The 21,571-nt window shown below is 39.3% G+C and overlaps 1 protein-coding gene across 1 annotated transcript in view; it reads left to right on the top strand.

The window, feature by feature from the left end:
- Positions 1 to 21,571, top strand: part of MRPL13 (mitochondrial ribosomal protein L13) — a 50,529-nt gene that overhangs the window by 27,392 nt on the left and 1,566 nt on the right. The window contains exon 6 of the mRNA XM_050941402.1: positions 689 to 810. Coding sequence (XP_050797359.1) covers positions 689 to 810 — 122 coding nt within the window. The remainder of the gene's footprint in view (positions 1 to 688; positions 811 to 21,571) is intronic.

Raw genomic sequence — 21,571 nt, 5'->3', positions numbered from 1 at the left:
CTGAGTTTCATTTCTTGGAGCAAGCTTATTATTTCTGAAGGATTGATGAGTATGCTGTAGTACATAATGCTAACTGACTTGTATCTGACTGTCTTTGAGACTACTTCTGTCCTTTTGGCCTTTAACCTTTCACTTCATCAACTCAGTTACTATTGTCTAAAATTACTTTGAGATGCCTTTGCCATTTATTCCCAGAATTGAACTCCAGTGAATGGGTGACAGGGCTCTTTTTCTGAGGAACTCAGTCATGCGTCTGGTGGGAATGGAGATCTGTCTGGTCCTGTAATTGTATTTGGGGGATTTCTTTGCATTATATTGTTTAACTGTTGTCTTTTAAAAATATATATATATATGTCAACACTTTGGATTGGTGTGTTTGTTATATGTTTAGTTACAGTCAAGACTGTGTACAGCTTTTCTGGATATATGTTGTTAGGTTCTCGTGCTAAATGGTCTGTATTATATTTCTTCCAATTCCAGCTCAGCTAGAGATACTAACATTATTTTGCAGTAGTCTCAATTATGTTGATTAGATGGATTGATTCATTTATCACTGAACTTGTGGAACAATGTTCTGAAAAGCTACCTACCTACACACAAATATTTAGGTTTTCTCTTTGGAATTTCAGGGAAGATTTATTGCTTAAAAACTGGAAAGCTGAGAATCATTTATTATTTTCTACCTCAGGTTATCCCAGAAGACATACGTAATAATCTTGTAGAGGAGCTTGCTCAGCCACGCCGAATCCCCAAAAGGTTAGATGAATACACACAAGAAGAAATAGATGCCTTCCCAATGCTCTGGACTCCGTAAGTATCTTAAAAACCTTTTAAAGGACATTTCTGACTGTAGATGTCATGCATCAACCTTTAAAGAAACAGAAGAGAAAAAGGATGATTACCCCTCTGAGGCATGTCAACTCTTCGTATTTATAAAATATATAGTTTTGTGTTCAGTTTGTACATGAGTTATGTTTGGCTTCTTTTAGGCATAGATTTTCTGTTTGAGGTGGAAATATCTGTAGCAGAAATAGAGCTCAGTGGCAACTTTCCCCCTCTCTTTGTTTTAATATAAAGAAGTGGGGCTGAAAATTGTATCTGCCCATTCCTGGTAAATGTAGTGGATTCTCATTCATAGAGAGAACTCCCTTAAACTGCAGATTGCATTGTATTATACACTCTTTAGACATAGCTGAAATAAGTCTTAACTCTTTATCCTATAAGGTGAAGAAATATATACAAATAAAATATGATTTCTCTCTGGATATTGTATATGGGGAAAATTAATTTTACTAAACCACAGACCTTCAGACTGAATGTTTGGCAGAAAGCATGTCATTCATTCACTTTGATGAAAACTTTCTTTTCCATGGAGATGTGTTTTTGTTTTTTCTTTTCCCCACAAAGTGCAGTAATACGTATATTACATGTCAATGTTAAAGTATGTTTCAGGTACTAGATTAAAATTCTGGTGAGAAAATTCTAGTAATGTTGCAGGGAAAATCATCCCTATCACCCCCTATTCTCTGTCTCTTTCTTTTTCCTTCATAAAACTCATATTGCCCTGCTTGTCTCCTCAGGCTTTTTGGTCACAGTGTAAAAAAGTTGTATATCAAATTAAAATGTATGTTAGTAAATAGTCAGTAACATGAAAGGAAAAACAGTATTACCAGGAAACAGAGTGCTGCAGGGAAACATTACGACTAAATTATGGCCTCCTGTCCCTTAGCCAGGCGGGCAAAAGAAGCCCAGGAGGAGGGGAAGCATGAGATATAACATCTGCAAAACTCCCAGATTCCCAAAAATCTCAAGCGTTTACACTTCCCAGGTCCCCCACCATTGGAACCTAGTTCCAGGGGAAGTGTTCGGCAACTTGCTCCTTGCCCCACCTATGTAACATCTTGCACAGATCTTGATCTGAATATCCTGAAAGGTGCATTTACTTTACAGCAATAATCTGTGCTAATTTTTGCCCTAAAAGCAAATAGAGACTGAATTTATCCCAGAATTAATCCTTCATGTATCCATGAACATACTAAGAAGCTTGTGTGGAATATACCAAAACTTAGTGAGACAAAATATACCTAGGTGTGTGTATATGTAGTTTAAAAAAAAATCATGTAATCCTTTAATTCAGATTTACAACTGGTGAATTTTACAACTGGTGAATTAATATTGGCAGTGTACATCCAGCAGTCACTAATTATTTCTTTATTAGCCTGCTTTGTGATTTAGGAAGTGGCATCGTCTTGGGGCAATGAATGAGATTCTGTGTTTTGAAATGTAACTTCTTGGGAGGATTTAAACTACCAAATTCAATGTAAAGACAACATAGAATTACCAACTAATGTAAATATCACTGTACATTCATGACCAGTTATACTTATTGCTATTCCTAATGTTGCACATTTGTGGTGCAGTACTGACTGTGTCCCCAGTCAGGATTAAAATCCCAGTGTGCTACGCACTATATAGATGCATGTGAAGAGACAGTTCTCTGCCTTGGAGAGGTTACAATCTAATAAACAAGCAATAGAAGAGACTGAGGAAGACCATATTTATATAGCCTAGCCATGCAAATGACATGATGGTTCCAAATCATTTAAAATGGCAAGGGTTTTGTTTGTTTAATACAGTGGTTTCCAAACTGGGCTTCTCAGGGAAAAATTCCCTAATGGTGGACAGAGCTGTCCCTAGGGACCTCGAGCAGCCTGAAGCCCGTGGACTTCCAAGAGCTAAGCAGATCAAAGGAAGCACATCTGTTACACAGAAGGAGTCTTGAAGTTTAAATCTCCTCAAAGAATGGAAAGTGAGGTGGATATTTTTTGCTGTTTTTAAAATGAAATAGGCAGCAAGTATTGTTTTAAAAATTATTATGAAGAACAAGTTTAAGCTTTGTTGTAATGTGCATTGGTTGCCTGGACTGCTCAAGACCTGAATTCTTGTGTAGGAGGAACTCTTTGAGTTGGCTTCTTAAATACCTTCATGCTGTTTCACATCTGATACTCCTTGATGAAACATAGGAGCCTTGTCTTATAACAGGCTTATTCAAAGTGATACAAGCTACGAAAGTGAGATCTTGGAAGAATGTTGCCATTTTTATAATGTAATAAAAATACTGTAATGATAAATAATAATTAATAATAGTGTGTAATAAGCATGTCCTAAAAACCAATTTTATATTTTATATATATTTTATAATATATACTTAGGTAAAGGAGAAAATACCTGGAAATTTCATTTTTAGGAGGGAGTTCACGAGACTTGACATTTTATTGAAAGGGGTTCACAGATTGTTAAAGTTTGGGAACCACTGGTTTAATATATAAATAAATATAAGTAATTCCCTATCTCAGCAAGCACTGCAGGTCCTTTAACTAGCAAGCACGGAATGCTGGGATATGGGATTGCTGATGCTTATTTGTATCACCACTATAATTTTTAAAAGATGATATTGAGAGGCAGCAGGCTGCCAGTGCTCTTTACAAGCAAAGAGCCCGATATTATAAACAGTTACTCCTCTGCATAGTCCCACACTTGATCTCATCAGTAGTCCAACTGGAACCAAAGAGAATGAGCATTCACATGGGAATGAATAGTTTGCAAGATGACACTCTTAAACAGTAGCAGCTTGTTTTGTTGGAAAGCTTGGGACTATGTCCTGCAAAGTGCTGCACACTGCTGTCAAGTGCTGATCACCCTTGAGTCCTATGGAAATCAGTCCGAGTTGAAGGCAAAGGGCAGGCATGCTCTTTACTTTGTAGGATGAAATCCTTAGTACTTACGCTTTGACACTAGTATGCAATGGACTTACTTTTAGTTCTAATGTTTGAGTGATTGCTGCCGATTCTTAAATACTGTACTGTAAATGTGATTTAGATTGTATTTCTACTTAGTAATGATAAAGCATTGGGTAATAAGCAAAAAGTCTTTTCAAGCAAAGTAGTTAATTGAAAACAAAGAAAGGAGGAAATATGTTTTAAAATAGAAAGTTCAAAAATATGTAGAGGCACATAACAAAATTTGGGTTATTGAACAGAAGAGAACATTCTACTTCAGAAAAATAGTTCCATCAGTAGCTCCTCGGTATAGAAAAAGGAAAGGCAAACTGTTTAAAAATATTTTATTTTTACGAGTAAGAGAAAATCATAGTTTTTAACATGAATTTAAACAAGGAAAAGTCAAAGTTTAAATTTATTCAAACAGTATTTGCCATCCAGAAAAAAGTGCATATTTTCTATATGATAATGCACATGTAAATGGGAATATTCATCTGTCACACTAAACAGTAAATGCAAAACAAAGGATGGAACTTCTCCAGAACATAATTTAATATTTTTTAAAGAATTACACATACCCTTGAAAAATAGGACTACATAATATAAACTGTACCTGTGAGAAGGATTAATTTGTATACTGAGACATGCCTGCACAATTCCCATTACATACTCATAACAACAACCTAGCCATGTACAATTAAGAAATCACATTAATAAGTAGTAAAGATTTCTATTTTTTGTTTTACATCGATATGTAGGATTTGTATCCAAGTGGGGCAAATAATCTAGTAACATTCCAATAATTATCCAGTATGGGGAGATGTTTTCAACTGAAGCATGTATGAAACTTCCAATAAAAATAATCAGTTACCTTTGTAAATTGTACATACAACAAGAGAATCGATCCCATTAGTCTAGTATAGAACACAGTGTAGAAGGGAATGAAGCTCTCTAGATCAGAATTTGATTTCTCTTTATAGAATGTTTGCATTTACACTTGTATTTGTCACATCTTATTCCAGTTTGGTAGTGGACATATAGCTGCTGTTCAGTGACCTGTGTAAACTTATTTGATGAGCGAGCCACATGTTCACTTGGCTTGCAGCTGCCGCTTAACACTGAAACTTAGTGTACTGAATGCCTAGGCACTGAGCTTTTCTTAGGTGTCAGAACCAGTCAACTGGGGAGAGTTTTGATCTTTGTGGACTTCACACATGAGGGGACTAGTAGTGGAGGAATAGTTTCCCATTACTACTCGTTTCCATCATCACTTCCATCCACAAAGTGCTCAGACTATTTTAGCATAGTATGTTGGACTGCTGCGGCTACTTTAAGGCAAGCCAGCGGTATCTTATGGTAGACAATATCATATGCTGCAGAGGGGCCCAGTGGGATGAGAATGAATGTCTGCCTTCTCTGACCCATCATTGCCATTAAGGTGGTTTTGGTTTTCATACCTTGGCCTGAATCTAGATTGTGTCAGGTCTAGGATGTTAGCTTCAATTAAATGAGCTCAAAGTTGGCCTTTGGCTAACTTCTCTGTGAGCTTGCTCAGGAACAGAAGATTTGACAAGTAAAGTTTCCTATCTGTAGGAATGGGAATAATAATAATAAAAGTACTTCCCTACTTTGCAGTGATGGGGTGAGGATGAATACGTTAATGAGCTACGGTGCCTAATGATGGGGACGCTACCAGTAGTTAGAGCAGAAAGAGGCTCAGTGAAGCCCAGAAACTAAAACTTGACAAACTTGTAAAATAACATCTCAGATTTAAACTACCCTATCTAGCTAACTAAAACAAAACAGAAAAAGACCCCTTAAAAGGACACTCGTGGACTGCAGCAGGCACAGCTCAGTCCTTCTTACTGGCCAAAAGGAATTATAAAAGCAGCAAAGAATCCTGTGGCACCTTATAGACTAACAGACGTTTTGGAGCATGAGCTTTCGTGGGTGAATACCCACTTCCTCAGATGCACATATTCACCCACGAAGCTCATGCTCCAAAACGTCTGTTAGTCTATAAGGTGCCACAGGATTCTTTGCTGCTTTTACAGATCCAGACTAACACGGCTACCCCTCTGATAAAAGGAATTATGTGGAAGTTGGGGCTGCTACCCTTATATACACTTTGGTGGGAGGCCATGGGAGATAGGCAGGGTGAATATCCAGCTCCAGTATCCTCTGTTCTTCACAAACTTCTCAGCTTTTAAGATGAGGCACATGCATGAGCCCAAGAGGGAGGCAGCATCTGATTTCAGTACTAATTTCAAAGAAAATACGCATAGAAACTACAGAACTGAAATGATATTTCAGGTGTTCCTTAATGACTGGTCAGGTTCTTGAGAGACTTGAGGATGACAGTAATCCCATGTATTTAAAATGGGCCATGGGACATGACAGACAATTGTGGACTAGTTAGCTCAACATACTGCAGAAGAAATGTTAGAAAGACATTCATGTGAAGCTGAGTTCTGTGTATTTTTAAAAAGAATGTTTTCATGAACACTATGATATACAAAGGAAAAAGCAGCCTTTTATTATTATTGTTATTATTTATTTATTAAATAAGCATTTCCCTACTGTGTTTGCAGTCCAAACATAATAGAATTGTACAGGCACCTGAGAACTTGCAAGTGACCTATACTAGCCAGTTTCAGTTAAGTTTCTACTGTACTAGCTGAGACTTGTGGAAAAAGTAAACAAAGATCATCCATAGTGGAAAGAAAATTAGATTTTAGATATTCTTTCATTTTTAATCATCGTAAAATGCAAGAACACAAATAAAGACCCTGGGGACTGATTTTAGCCTTTGCCCTGGCTGTTGTATGTCACTCTGTATAGGAGCTGCAAGGGTAGGGAGAACTCCCTTAGGGCAGGAGTAGCACAGAGCTGACTTGAGTGACCTGATGCTGCCCTCTCCCTTCCCTTCCCTGTTACAGGCCCAGAAGTTAGAGGTGGGAAGGAGCTGCACCTGTAGCACTGATTGCTGTGTGGATCCTGGCTGCTGCAAAACCCGTAGGCAGCACAAGGAACCATAAATTAGAGTGACCTTTTGGCCCATGCAGCAGATCAGAATCCAGAAGGCACAAAGATAAGAGTAAACCCATGTCAGCACCTGCTACTCTGGCTTGAACCTTCTGTGCTATAGTTTATTTACAAACATGATTTTTAACCTGACAAATATCCCATTAAAAAACACTATAGTTTGCTTTAGTGTGGGAGCACATCTTAATTAAAGGCAGCCACCTTGGTTAATTGACATGTGGACGGCTTTGAAGATATGCTGGTTTAATAGGCAAGGGGAATGCAATTGTGGTTCTGTAATCAGATGTTGATATGGTTTTACATTAAAAATTACTGGCTAAGAAAAAAGGGAAGTTATTGTAGCTCATGGGACAGAGAACTGTTTGAAAACCAGATAACAGTGAATGACTGTAATTGATAAATTCCATAGTTGGAAAAAAGTCATTAATGGGGAACATCAAACATTATTTTTTAGATTTCTTGTGAATAGTGATATATAATTTTGATAGTGAAGGTAAAAAGACTGTTAAATGCTGAGAGTTACATTTCCAGTGAGTGTACCAATAGTGCATCTAGATTTGTAATGGTTTATTGTAGGTCTTTTCCATAATTGCCAGTAAATGAAAACTGAGGTAACTGTAAATGGAAAGAGCATGTTTGAATAGATCCAGAGATGCAATATACAAACCCCCAAAAAAGGATTTTAGATACCTGAGACACAACCTTTCTCCCTGTGCTTTATACACTGTGTCCTGCTTGATACAAATAGAGGGAAGTGTCATCAGGGCATTCTCTGTGAAGGCACTTTTCCTTGACAGTGCTTTCCCACTCCCCCAGTTTGAACCTGTAGACCTCCAAGGCACACTTCAGAGCCCATCTATTGAGGAGGTGTTGGGGGAGAGGGCTGAGGCAACTAGAGTAGGAATTCTGTTTGGGGGATGGGGGTGGAAGTGTGTGTTGGGAGTTTTAATTTGTGTTGCATCTACTGGCTGTTAATTACTATGCAGTGTGTTGCGGAGGCAGGAAGAGAAGGGTTCCTGCTTTGACTGAATTTGATTTGTAGCTTTTTTTAATTGTGTGTTTCGATTTATTTCAAGGGTGTTCAAAGTTCTAGGCTGGGTGGATATTAAATAGAAAGAAAACAAAGTACTGATGCCATCCCTTTCTATACAGTTGTTATGAAAAAGACACAAATAGCTTACTCTTATTACAGCACATTTTATCACTAGATCTTAAAGTACTTTACATAGGAGCAGAGTATCTTTTCCCCCATTTTACAGAGGAGGAAACTGAGCCACAGAGTGGTAAAGTGACCTGCCCAAGGTCACCCAGCAGGCCAGTGGTAGCTCCAGGACTAGACCCAGGTCTCCTGAGTCCCAGTCTAGTGCTGTGTCCACTAGGAAACACTGCCTCCCTAGTAGGCAGTGGAATTACCCAGAACACAGACTTTACCAAGACTACTGTTTTTGTTTTGGGTACCTCTTCAGAACTCAAGAACACAACATGAAAATTAAGTGTAAATCAGACAGACATGTACATGTGAGCTAAGCTGCTAGATGTGGGTTTATAGGAAGGTTTTGGTTTTTTATTCCACAAAACTTCCAAAGCTTAGGAACGTATATTTTGAATAGACAGTTTATTTAAATAAATCAGATGCATCTGATGAAGTGGGTTCTAGCCCAAATTGGTTAGTCTTTAAGGTGCCACAAGGACTTCTCATTGTTTCTGTCTATATATGTGTTCCAGTTTGGTCTGGGTACATTCCAGAGGCTTTCCTGTAAGGAAATACAGCAAGGGTCTGACTCCTGGGAAGATGCCTTCAGTTTGCTGCCTACTCACATAATGAGTGCCTATTTTCCAGCCAGGTGTTTTAGGTCCATGAAGAGTTTCCATTAAGAATCTCTGTATGTCAGACAATCCCTCCCTGTCTGTTTTAGGAAAAGTCTCCAAAACCCTTCTAAAACTTTATGTATTGTAAACTCTCTGAAATTTGATTTAAGAAAACCAAACATCTTTTTAATGTTTATTTTTAGAGTAATGTCCCTGATTTCTGGCCCCAGCCTTTACATCCTGTTTCCTGGAAGGCGTTGCTGGGGCTGTTCTAAAATCATGAATAGGTTTCAACAGAGCATTACTGGGAGGCAGCTACAGCAATATCCCAAAGTCCACCCACCCACCCACCCACTCATCACTGTAGCATAGCTTGCAGTATATTCTGGACACTACCACACTAGCATCATACAACTCTGAAAGCAGAGAGCCTTGTTATTCAGGGAAAGAAAAGTGAGGGGGTTGGCTCTTGACAGACAGCCAAGAACTGTATATGTGGACGCATATGCTGCTGAATCTGTGGGTGCAGCTGCCACACAACAATTCCTTCCCAGCCTTGTGCTTCCCCAGCTCCCCAGTTTTGATGGTACTTTCACTCTAAGCCACATGCAGCAGCTGTCAAAGTTTTCAAGTCACCTCTTTCTTCTGGCTTCTTAGTAAAGAAGGCACATATAGGTCCTCTCAACTGAGACTAACCCCAACCTCAGTGCTGCTTGTCAACTACTGTCAATTGCTATCTTAAACCAGAAAATGGAGGCTAGGGTTGGAAATGTGCCCTGAGGGTGAAAGTATTTGGGAACTGAAAGTATATAGAGTTTTTAAATTTGAAAAGTGCATTTAGTGGTTAAAGCTCTGTCACTCTTTAAACATATCATCTACAAATATGTAAATTCTTCATATAAGTGTCTTTTTCCTATCTAAGTCAGAAGTGTTCAATACAAAACAATAGCACAGCGTAACTGACTAATAAAGGGGAATGCACTGTCTTGGAACCACTCTGGTGCTACTGATTGGTGTGAGTAGACAGCCTGTAAGTCCAGGCAGTTGCAGCTAGATCCCTGCTAAATATTGGCTCCAAGATCTAGGCCCATTTCTTTTGAAAATGAGGCTTTCCATTCTGCTAGCCCTGGATTGACCCTGGAGCAGGGAAAAAGTTCCAAACAGCCCATATCCCTCAACCTCTTTCTGTCAATGTGCTTCAGTGTAACCACCATTCTGAAAACATGCTGAGAAGATCTAGAGAGAGGTTTTTCTTTTTTAAAGCTGTCCCCTGCTTAATTTTTCAGAGGAGATGCACCAGAGTTTTCTTTGCCCTATAAGAGCAGACATAATTGTTCCTGGTCAGCTTGTTTCATAAGCCTCATCTTCACCTAGAAAATTAGGTTGTGTTACACAACACTGAGCTGTATTAAGTAACATGATGACTTAGCACACCTGTCAAGTAGGGTTACCTACAACCAAATGACATGATAATAAACACAAACTCATCCCTGTATGCCATCTTTAACATTTTTAACTAACACAACTTTGCTAGTCACGTATTAACACTATTTAACTTTTTAGTGAAGAAAAGCCCATAGTGAATCTCTTCGGAATATAGGATCCTGAGACAGCCCAACCCTGACCATAATAGTAGAACTGAGTTTCTGCCAGGCTTCTGCTCAGAAAGAGGGGGCAAGGGGAGGGAATGTATTCAAGGTGCCTTCATGGAAAGCTGAGCCTAAATTCCAAGGCAAGTGCTATCCACCTCCCAGTTTCTATGGTGCATTACACTGCATCCCTTCCCTTTTAGTTTCTGTGACACACTACACTAAATTCTCTGCTTCTCTTTCTAGTCTCTCAAACAGCTTCGTTCTCAGGAATACTTCAGTAACTTCAAATAGTGATAACTAGTCATAACCCTGTGATGCATTAACTAAAAGAACCAAGATAGAGCCTCCCTAAGACCCCCCTTTTTTTAACAAGAAAAAATTTCAGATAGCTTTCCTTCCTGCTGCTAAAAAGGGAGCAGAATACTTAACCCCATCATGTGAGGATATCAGAGCAACTAGTATAACATAGCTAGGTTTAAGAGACCACCTGAAGTCCTGGTAGAAAGTAGAGACTAGAGGATAATAGTGACTAAGCTGGAAAGAGGAGTTGAGATGTCTTAAAAATAAAGCTGTTCCCTGTTGCTGTTGTAGACGATGATTTAGGAGTGTGATTTTTTTTTCCTAAAAGTTCTGTAAATTTCAGATGTTGCCAAGTTTATGATGTGAAATTCTAGGTCTGTTACTTCCAGAAATGAGGAAGCTACAGAGAAGCCAGCTGTTTGGCACAGAGACACCTTGTGTTAGGTATGAAAATGGCACTTCAAATATCTCCAAGCATGTGTTGCATTACAAAGGGTACACCCACAATTAGTAAAGCATGTAAAATACCTTTTATTCTAAAATGTAGGTATAAGGGATGTTTATTAAATGAAAAATTATAGGTCTTATTATTCTAGCTGTCAGAAGAGGCTCAGAAACAATGTTGTAAAGATAACTTGAGAGATTAATGGGCTTTTAAAATACTTTTGTGAGACTGTATTAATAAGGCACTGTACTATGTTTGTTTGGAGGATTTTTAAAATGCCTATCAATTATCTCAGCTAAAAATTGTTTAGCCGCCTGCAGCTATTACTTAGACTGAAGGTCTTTGGAGCAGGGATCTTCTTTTTTTATGTGTTTGTGCAGTGCCTACCACAGTGGGGAGTTCCCATAATACAAAGAAATAATACCACCACCTTGGGCTATGATCTCTTCAGATCTCAGTAAGTAGGATCAGGCATGGTCAGTATTTAAAACGTTGGTGTTGTAGGAACTAGTGTTAATTCAGTGGTGCTCTTTCCCTTTGTGTCAGTCCTCTTTCCTCCGAACAGATACCAGACAGCCAGTGAGTGAAAAAGCTACTCCACGCTTCCCTTGCCAGTGTGGCTCAGGCATGTTCTAGAGGGTGGAAGGGAACTCGGACTGTTGACATTTTCAACAAGAGTTCCAGTGGCTTTCGATATTAAAGAAGTAAAAATATATTTTTTGGTATGTAGAAACTAGCTTAACAAAACATTCTGAAAGATGAAAATAATCTAATTTTGTGCTGCAGAAGCAAAGATGGAATTTTTCCCCCATGGATAGAGCATTGCACAGTTAGCTACACACTTTTGAGAGAGAGTTTCCTTTGTAGCATTAGGCTTTAACCATGACAATGGCAGGGTGCCAGACAAGATAGACCAGTGGTTTAATCTGTATTTTTTTTTAAAGAGAGATTAAAAGGTTAACAAATCTATATTTAAACCTTTCTTCTGGTTAAATTAATTCCATTTCCTTTGCTGTATATAAAATGTACCTTCCTGTAAGTTCCTTACCTATTGCCATTTTATTTTTACCAGACTGAAACTGCAGCTACACAGATTAATTTTCTTATCCTCCTCAAACTAAGATATGCATGGTACACATGCTAGAAAATGAGAGGCCGGTTACTATGACGTAGACAAGCAGGGTAAAAAATGGAAATATTTTATACAATACTTTGAAACCAGGGATATTGTTGAGATATAGCAGAGTGTATTAAAAAAGGGACATCAGCCATAAATCTGAATGTAATTTCTGTGTGATGATGTTGCTGAGCTATTTGTCCTGACCATAATAAAAATAGAGAACGTGTTTGCTTTTTATAATTTACAAATATCCAATACTACTGTATTTTTAAATGTGTAATTATTAGCAGTGTCTTGTGGAAAACACTTCACAGCTTGTCCCTTCTTGTCTTTTCCTTCTACTTACTTAAACATACTCCTCTGAGTGCAGGAGTTGGACTGAGGCAATGCAAAATGCTCTCCATTCCAGCACTTCTCTGATGGCCCCATTGGCTTATGCCGAATTTCTATCATTTTTGAAAACATTTCTGTGGTTATAAAGAAAACCCTTGCATGTGTGTCCAGCAGTGTCTTGCTGAGGCCTGGTCTACATGCCCCTATTCAACATAGATATGCTGGCAAAAGCCTCAGTTATATTGGCAAAAGGTCCTTTTGCCTGTATAGCTTATTTAATTTGTCAACAAAAGCACTCTTTTTTGCTGGTATAAACTGTGTCTCCACTACAAAGGTTTGCTGGTATGGTTGTTCTGGTATAGCGATACCAGCAAACCTTTCTAGTGTAGACAGACACTAAGAATGGTTTGAGTTTAACCTGTTGTATTTTTTGGAGGGAGTAGAGGAAAAGAGAGGGTGTTTACCAGATTATGTTAAATTTTAAATAAACCTCTTAAACCGAAATAAGTTTCTCAACACAAACTCACACTGGATTAACCAAATTAATTTTAAAATGCACCTTTAGTTAAACAGGTGCAAGTTTGTATATAGACGAGGTTCGAGTCTGCATTCAGGCAGCCTGAAGCATTAGCTGTGATAAACATGAAAGAGTCTCATCTATCTCAATTCTTGTCTATACTGGAAAAGGTTTACTGGTATAAATATACTGGCAAACCCTCCTAGACCACTTTATACCAGCAAAAGCACTTTCTTTTCTACAGTAGGGTTTTTGCTTTTATAAAAATGTCCTAAAAAATTTATGCCCCTATGTGACAGTACAATACCAGCAAATTTTCTAGTGTAGACCAGGCCTCAATTATCAGTAACTTGGAAGCCTAATGTTGATTTTAATATCCATATTAACTACTCCACTGAGTATTTTAGCAGAGACATCCAGCCACTCTAGAATTATGAACAAATCTTGAGTAGAATTACATTCACTTCTCTCCCCACTACTCCAAACTCAGTTTATATCTGTGTGTAACGACATAATTTGGTATTATAGAGAATGTTAACTATGTCCTAATCCTTGGTCTTTTATTTAGCATTGTGGGTTAGGCAAATAGCTAAAATGTGTTCTTGAGATGTCCCCTTTAGCTACTGTGCAATTACCTAATAACTATTGACTTTGGCACAGATTGACATCTATTTTTCAGATACTTTGCATTCTTTTGTTTTTAAAGTTTGTGTTTTCATCAACATTTGATTCAGCATGAAAGTCCATCTTTATAAAGTGTCTGTAAAGATGAACTGTTAGTAACTAATACATTTAGCAATGAAGTGTTTGCAACCACAGCTAATTAATAAATGACACTCAAGGAAAATGTATGCCCGGAAAGAGTGCAAACTTAATTCTATATATCTTGATTATAATTATATACAAAAACAGGTGAATCAGAACATTTCAGTATTAGAAAGGGTAAAACAAACCATTTCAATATGGTTGTTTATTAAGCATGCATGAAAGATAAGTGATGTAATATTATTATGTGCAATATGCTGTCATCAGTTAGTAATAATGTCCCATTCCTGTGATTATAATTTTCTCAGAGATGCAGAAGAACACCACGGTGATTCAGGTATATAATGTTTGTACTGGTTAACAGAATTGAAGCAAAGAGTGATAGACAACTAGATAGGAAGTGGCCTGATTTTCTCATCGGGACTTGTAACTAATTGATTTGCATTTATCTGTTGTCTTCAGTTAGGAAGCTTTTTTATAAACTTGCTTAACAGAAATACAGACATGTTTGTGAGCCAGTAGATAAAGATCTATTTAAAATGCATCTTACTGTCAGTTAAACTGTATTTGGGGTTCTTTGTCTGGAAGCCTGAAAAGGACATGTAAGCTTTAGGCCATGTCTACATCTAAAATTTTGCAGCGCTGGTTGTTACAGCTGTATTAGTACAGCTGTATAGGGCCAGCGCTGCAGAGTGGCCACACTTACAGCAACCAGCGCTGCAAGTGGTGTTAGATGTGGCCACACTGCAGCGCTGTTGGGCGGCTTCAAGGGGGGTTCGGGGAACGCGAGAGCAAACCTGGGAAAGGAGACCAGCTTCGCCGCGGTTTGCTCTCGCGTTCCCGAACCCCCCTGCAAACCGCAGGGAAGGAGACCTGCTTGCTCGGGGGTTCGGGGAACGAGAGAGCAAACCGGGAAAGGAGACCAGCTTCGCCGCGGTTTGCTCTCGCGGTCCCCGAACCACCCTGCATACCGCAGGGAAGGAGATCTGCTTGTTCGGGGAACGCGAGAGCAAACCGCGGCGAAGCTGGTCTCCTTTCCCGGTTTGCTCTCGCGTTCCCCGAACCACCCTGCAAACCGCAGGGAAGGAGACCTGCTTGTTCGGGGAACACGAGAGCAAACCGGGGAAGGAGACCAGCTTCGCCGCGGTTTGCTCTCGCGTTCCCCCGAACCACCCTGCAAACCGCAGGGAAGGAGACCTGCTTGTTCAGGGAACGCGAGAGCAAACCGCGGCGAAGCTGGTCTCCCTTTCCCGGTTTGCTCTCGCGTTCCCCGAACCACCCTGCAAACCGCAGGGAAGGAGACCTGCTTGCTCGGGGGTTCGGGGAACGAGAGAGCAAACCGGGAAAGGAGACCAGCTTCGCCGCGGTTTGCTCTCGCGTTCCCCGAACCACCCAGCAAACCTCAGGGAAGGAGACCTGCTTGCTCGGGGTTCGGGGACGCGAGAGCAAGACGGGGAAGGAGACCAGCTTGATTACCGGAGGCTTCCTCAGGTATGCTGGGATACCTGCTTATTCCACGGAGGTCAAGAAAAGCGCTGGTAAGTGTCTATACTTGATTACCAGCACTGGATCACCAGCGCTGGATCCTCTACACCCGAGACAAAACGGGAGTACGGCCAGCGCTGCAAACAGGGAGTTGCAGCGCTGGTGGTGCCCTGCAGATGTGTACACCTCCTAAGTTGCAGCGCTGTAACTCCCTCACCAGCGCTGCAACTTTCTGATGTAGACAAGCCCTTACTCTTCAATAACTTACACCTCTCGTCATCTGAAATCTACACAGAAAAAGCATACAGTGCATAATTGGCCTTCAGCATGGCTTACTCAGCTCTCAAAGTGAACTCTCCATGGGTGTGCAGGAAGGAGATACAGAAGATAAAGAGAAGCCAATAAGGGCCAGTGGAAGAAAACACTGCCCCAACAAAAGCTAGTCATGAAACCCAATGTCACAAGTTACGAAACTTAAACCATTTTGACACCTGTAACTTATCAGACTGGCATCTTTATATTTAGTAAATGACCCGTACAAATGGGAAGTTTTACAGAGATGAATTCTTGGGGATTATAAATAACGGAGCATTCCACAGACGGTGCACTCCACCAAATTCTTTTCCTTCCCTGAAAACCTTGGGGCAAACCAGCACAAGTTAATTCTGGCCAAGTCATCTTGAACTTGTGTTGCTTCCCCTTCCATTCTGTCAAACCCCTTGTCCCACAAATAGTTCAAGGGCCAGCAATCAGGAAAGGACTCTGTTGGGACTGTGTTGCCCAGGGGCTGGAGCTGCACATCTGTATAGATGGCTTTTGTCTTCAGAGCGCCAATGAAATTCCCAGGCTTTGGGTGCCAGGCCACCCAGCCATGTCCACAGAGGAGCAAATATCTTCCTTGCCCCTGACAATATAATTAATTAGAATATGTAAATAATTAGGAGGAAACTCCCAGTAGTGCAATCTCCAGCTTAGTTAAGTCTCCTATGTGGGTTTGTTCCCCATAATACATTAGCACTCAAGAGGCTGACGAGACTAGGGATGGAAATATCGTTTTAAAAGTTAACCGGTTAAACTATTAAAATTATATCAGTTAACCAGTTAATCAATTAAATGGAGAGGGGATGGGGCTACTCCAGCCGGCCAGTGCTGCAGATGGTCGGCGGAGCTAGGGTCAGCCGGCAGGGCTGGGGCTGCTCCTGCTGGCTCAGGGCTGGGGCTACTCTGGCGGCTGGGGATGTGGGTTAACGTCTGTATGGTAAGACTAATGCTACTGTTTAACCATGTAACGGTTTACTAATTTACAGCCCTAGACATGACTTACATAAACAAGCTGTCCATAGAATCTTAAATGGCCCATTAGGATGAGTCTAACTCCTGCAGCACTTCATACTACTGTGACAATAGAGGGGGGAAAAAGCTAGGAATTCTGATCAGTAATTTCTTAAATTTCAGTACTCAAATAGTTTGCTTTATCTGTTTAAATTTTACAGGGTTGAATTACTAAGTGCCAGGGGACATCTGTATCTTGCACATTGGAAGCTTGCAGACAGGTTGTAATTATTCTGCAAAAAAGTTTACAGAATGGTTGTAATTATTCTGCAAGAAACCCACAGAATAGATTGCATACAACTATTACCAGCTGCCTTTCATACGGAATAGTTATTATTTTTTGGGGGGCGGTTTGTGTGTGTGGAAACTTACTAGGAAATAAAATCTAAACCAAGTCCTAACCTATAAATGCCCTTTTCAATTTTGCCATTACATTAATCCTTGTGCAAGTGTATTGGTGTACAGCTCTAATATTTTAGCTTTAAGGCATTGACCCATTTGAAAACTCGTGCTTGTCATTGGTAAGATTGCAATGTGTATCTGGACTTCCCATCTGTATCTTGGTCACTCTCCTCAACTGATGAGGAGGGATGATCGCCTGCAGGTGCGAAGAGAAATGCTATCTGAATACTTCAAAGCTTTCAAACCAGGTGCACACTACTGACTCAGGAGCAGGCATTGACAGGTAACTTCTTTAGGAGTATTGACAATCTTCATATTTCCCCTTTTAGTGGAGGCAGCTTTAAAAATCATTGTTTAGAAGACCTGGATATAATGACAAGTGAGGATAGGATAATACTTTGGGAAAATGTGTGTCATTGTTCAGGGGAAATCAATAGATGACTCAGTTAAGTTTGACTTCATATCAGCTATTTGAAATACATAAGGTTATGTACTAGGTGTCAAAACTAACATTGTAATTTTGAAAAGAGATTGTTTGTTTTCTGAAAAGATGATTCTTCATTATTTTTTTTTTTTTTTTAGCTGGGTTGGAGAGAGAATTGCCTCATATCAAAAGCAGCATTTTATTAGCCCCTTGTAGTACAAAAACTTGGCAGACATGTAAATCGCTCTTTTTGGGTAGAAGAGAAGGGAAATTTGTATTGCAGATCATTATGTGAAATTAATCCTGATGCATATAAGTTTTAAGCAACACGTGATTAATGGTGCCCTTAAGTATGTAGTTTTCAAAAATATTATTTGAAAAATTGATATATAAGAAATTAATCTTGTCAAAAAGAATAGTGGCCATTTAGTATAGAAGTAATAAGCGATAATAATACACTGTTTTACATCATTTTTAATTAAAGTATGTTAATCCAAATATTAATTTGTCTGAAGACTACTGTGAGGTAAGCAGTTTTATTTTACAACTGTTTGTTTTGGCTCATGGTATACAAAATATGTGTTCTCCCGCAGCAGGTGCCCTAAGCCAGCAATAAGATGCTGGACTTCTTATGGGATGCAGATTGCTGAAATCTTGCTGGTTCTATTGTGGCATAGGTAGATTAAAACTCAAATCCGGCCTTCACAAACAATAGCATCTCTTCTTGTTTCATTTCTGAGACTGCCAGAAACCTGCTTTTGTTCCACAAAATATTGCTAGGCAGAAAGACTTAGTTGGAATGCGCTGACAAAAATGTAATAAAGATGGAACTGTATGGCGAGTCTCTTGAGACTTGATTGAAATAACCATAGGAGGCAGGAAAAAAGTATCCATAGAACCTTAAACGGCCCATTAGAGAAAAGGATCCCTGGCTTTCTAATCTTGACATCTTCTTGAGGAAATGATATAATATATTGTTAGGATTTTCCTTTGAAATTTTTCTTTTCTCTTCCTTCTTTTTAAACTGCCAGTATGAAAACAATGGTGAGGACTTAATTCCATTACTCTTTCATGGGTTCTAGTTTCTGCTTTATCCTGGAGTACAGTCAAAGCTTTATCTTGATATTTACAAATACTAAACTTATATGGTATAAAACACTGGAGGCCAATGGTTAAATTTGGAAAATACGTATTATTTATTATACAGTTACAAGTTGTAACACAGTATTATGTTGTCTTAACACCTTTCTTTCAAATAATTACATACACTCTGAATTAAGGACAAGTTCTGCTAATCAATGTACTTAAGAATCTATGTAAATCCTAACTTTCATGTCTTTGTCTGGAAGTTTGTATATCTAAACTAGGCATTTACAAAACTCTTTATGCACTGACGCAGGTTAAGGACTAAACAGAAGTCTTGTGTACACTAGCCTTTTTTCCGTAGCTTCCCACTGCTGCCGGTAATGGTGAGAGTGCTAATGTAGACAAGTTGCTGGCCACTCCTAGTAGTTCTTGTCATCTGGACCTCCTTTAAGCAAGGTTAAAAGAAATATTTTTTGAAACCTCAGTGGCTTCTCTACATTAGCACTCTTACTGTTGCTGTCGCTTCACTGATAGATGTACCAATGGTACTTTTTAAGGGGGGAAAAAAAAAGATTAGTGTAGATCCTGATCAGCCATGCTACACCTGTGATTATGGAGCCATTTAGAGGCACAATTGGCTTAACTGGTTACAAGTAATATGATTGGGTATATGTCCTTAGAGAAGCTTTTCTGTCATCACAACTGTGTCGTCCCTACCCACATGCCTGGTACTTAACTGGGTTTATTTTGAATGCATTCTATGCAGCTATTCCATATTTCCTCACATGGGATTCTGGGTAGTAGATGAGATTGCTCTGCACTCAGAATTTTAAGGTATTAAGACAATGTGCTGAAAATAATAGGTCCTGCAAAAGAAAATTCTGGAAGCTCTAAATTGGCCAGCGTTTTCTGCATAAAGTATCAAGGAAAGTCTTACTGGATTGCTTACATGGGGTCGGGGATAGAGTCTTCAGAATTCAGGCACATAGACTGGTACCTATATCACATGGGAAAGTTCTCTGTGACATGTCTAACCTCACAGAGTTTTGGAAAGAGGGGAGGATTAGATTTACCAGTTTCCGTGGGACAGTATAAGGATGCCTCTGTCTCCACAATAAAATAAGTCAAAAGAACAGGAGTACTTGTGGCACCTTAGAAGCTAACAAATATATTTCTGCATAAGCTTTCGTGGGCTACAGCTCACTTCTTCAGATGCACAGAATGGAACACACAGACAGGAGATGTTTATACATACAGAGAACATGAAAAGGTGAACGTATGCATACCAACTGGAATGGACATACTGACTCTTCCAGTTGGTATGCATACTTTCGCCTTTTCATGTTCTCTGTATGTATAAATATCTCCTGTCTGTGTGTTCCATTCTATGCATCTGAAGAAGTGAGCTGTAGCCCACGAAAGCTTACGCTGAAATAAATTTGTTAGTCTCTAGGTGCCACAAGTACTTCTGTTCTTTTTGCGGATACAGACTAACACGGCTGCTACTCTGAAATAAAATAAGTGCGTGCCTAACTTGTTACAGAAACTGAACTGTGTGCCAGTCTAGACGGCAAGCAAGGATGGCAGAAGCTTAAAATTTACCAAGTATTAACTATATGCTCTCTGGACAAAAACAGTGTTTAGTCAACTGTGCCCATCTCTTCCCAGTTAGCGGAATGAAAAAATGCTGCTGTGTTAACAGGGCATAAGATTTAAAATCTGTATCCAAATTTTGCAGCTCAGGACCATCTCTCAAAATCTCTTTTGCATGATTCCAAAGTACTTCCTAATGAGGGAGAAGCAGTAGCTTCATAGAAATTCTCATTAGAAGAGGCTAGTTATTTAAATTAGTATAATTTTTTTCCTAGAATTTTACTGATTTATGTTTTCAAAGCTTTTTTTATATGCAATATAACATTCCTGGGGTGTGTATATTGATGGCAGACATCAGCTGCATAGATCTACATTACATGTTGTTGGCAAAACCAAAATTCCTTCCCTTCATTTGTGCATTTTTTTGATTGTATCCCTCTGCCAGGAGTCTGCAATTAACAACATGCAGCAGATAAACTCTTCACAGGAATATTCAGTTTTTAAAAATGTGTACAGTCTCTCTCCTCAACCAGCAGATGAAGTTTTGAACTGGTTCTTTCTCGGAGACCGTATTTCCTTGTTGAAGTAGTTAAAAGACGGGTACTTTCTTAGGTTTCACTAAAACAGTTTGTTCAGATGCATTATTGCAGTGTTTTGTTGAGTGATAAAGTATTTCCCTCTCCAGTGGAACACACCTCCCTAGATTTATGTGGTTTATCAGCGAGGCGCTATCCTTTGGTGTTTACTAATAGCTTAATGCTTTTTGAGTCGGACAAGTTTTTTTTAAGCTTCAGTTCTTTCTGTGACAAAACATTAATATCATCGTTACCAAAGGCAATATTTTTCAAGGCTTAGCTTTACCATTGCCAAGTACAGTCTGTAAAGCAGAGACTATTGCTTTCAAAAAGCAAACTACCAGTAGTGTGAAAGCCTAGTGTGACTTCAGAAAAGGCTTTAAGAACTTTTGTGTTTGTTCATAGTAGACTTGCAGCAGAGACAAATCAGTGTGAGCTTCATTAACCTCATACAATTGGAAACTGAGGCTTCAATTCCAAAATTTAAGTCCAAATTGCAGTCTGCATGGAGAAAAACAAAGCCAGAACAATCCTGAATGAGTTTTCAGCTCAGTGAAAAGTTCTGTGGGACCCTCAGATCTGTAACCAGTTTAACATAAGCTTGATCTGCACAGACTGCGAGCTGACTGGACTGAAGTGTTAAGCTGCCATTCAGAGAGAAACAAATTTCAGTGCTCAGGGTAGAGAAAGCGTTAGAGAGAGAGAGAGAGTGTGTGTGTGTGTGTGTGTGTGTGTTTTTCTCTGTCTTTCTGTCTGTTGAATGATTTAGTCCACGCAAAAAGACTATGAAATACTCAATAAGAGGCAACTCGTACTATGCCGTGCAATCAATAGTATCTCTGGCGTGGGATTTTCAAAATCCCTGAGTGTTGGCCATCTTTGCTATTACTGAAGTCAGGTAAGACTCCCATTGACTTCCGTGGGAGCAAAGTTAGGCCAATGTTGAGCACTTCTGATAATCTCACTTTG

Source organism: Gopherus flavomarginatus, chromosome 2, assembly GCF_025201925.1.
Source record: "Gopherus flavomarginatus isolate rGopFla2 chromosome 2, rGopFla2.mat.asm, whole genome shotgun sequence".
NCBI classification, from domain to species: domain Eukaryota; kingdom Metazoa; phylum Chordata; order Testudines; family Testudinidae; genus Gopherus; species Gopherus flavomarginatus.
The sequence above is the reverse complement of the archived record's forward strand: the minus strand, read 5'-3'. Positions and strand labels throughout refer to the sequence as shown.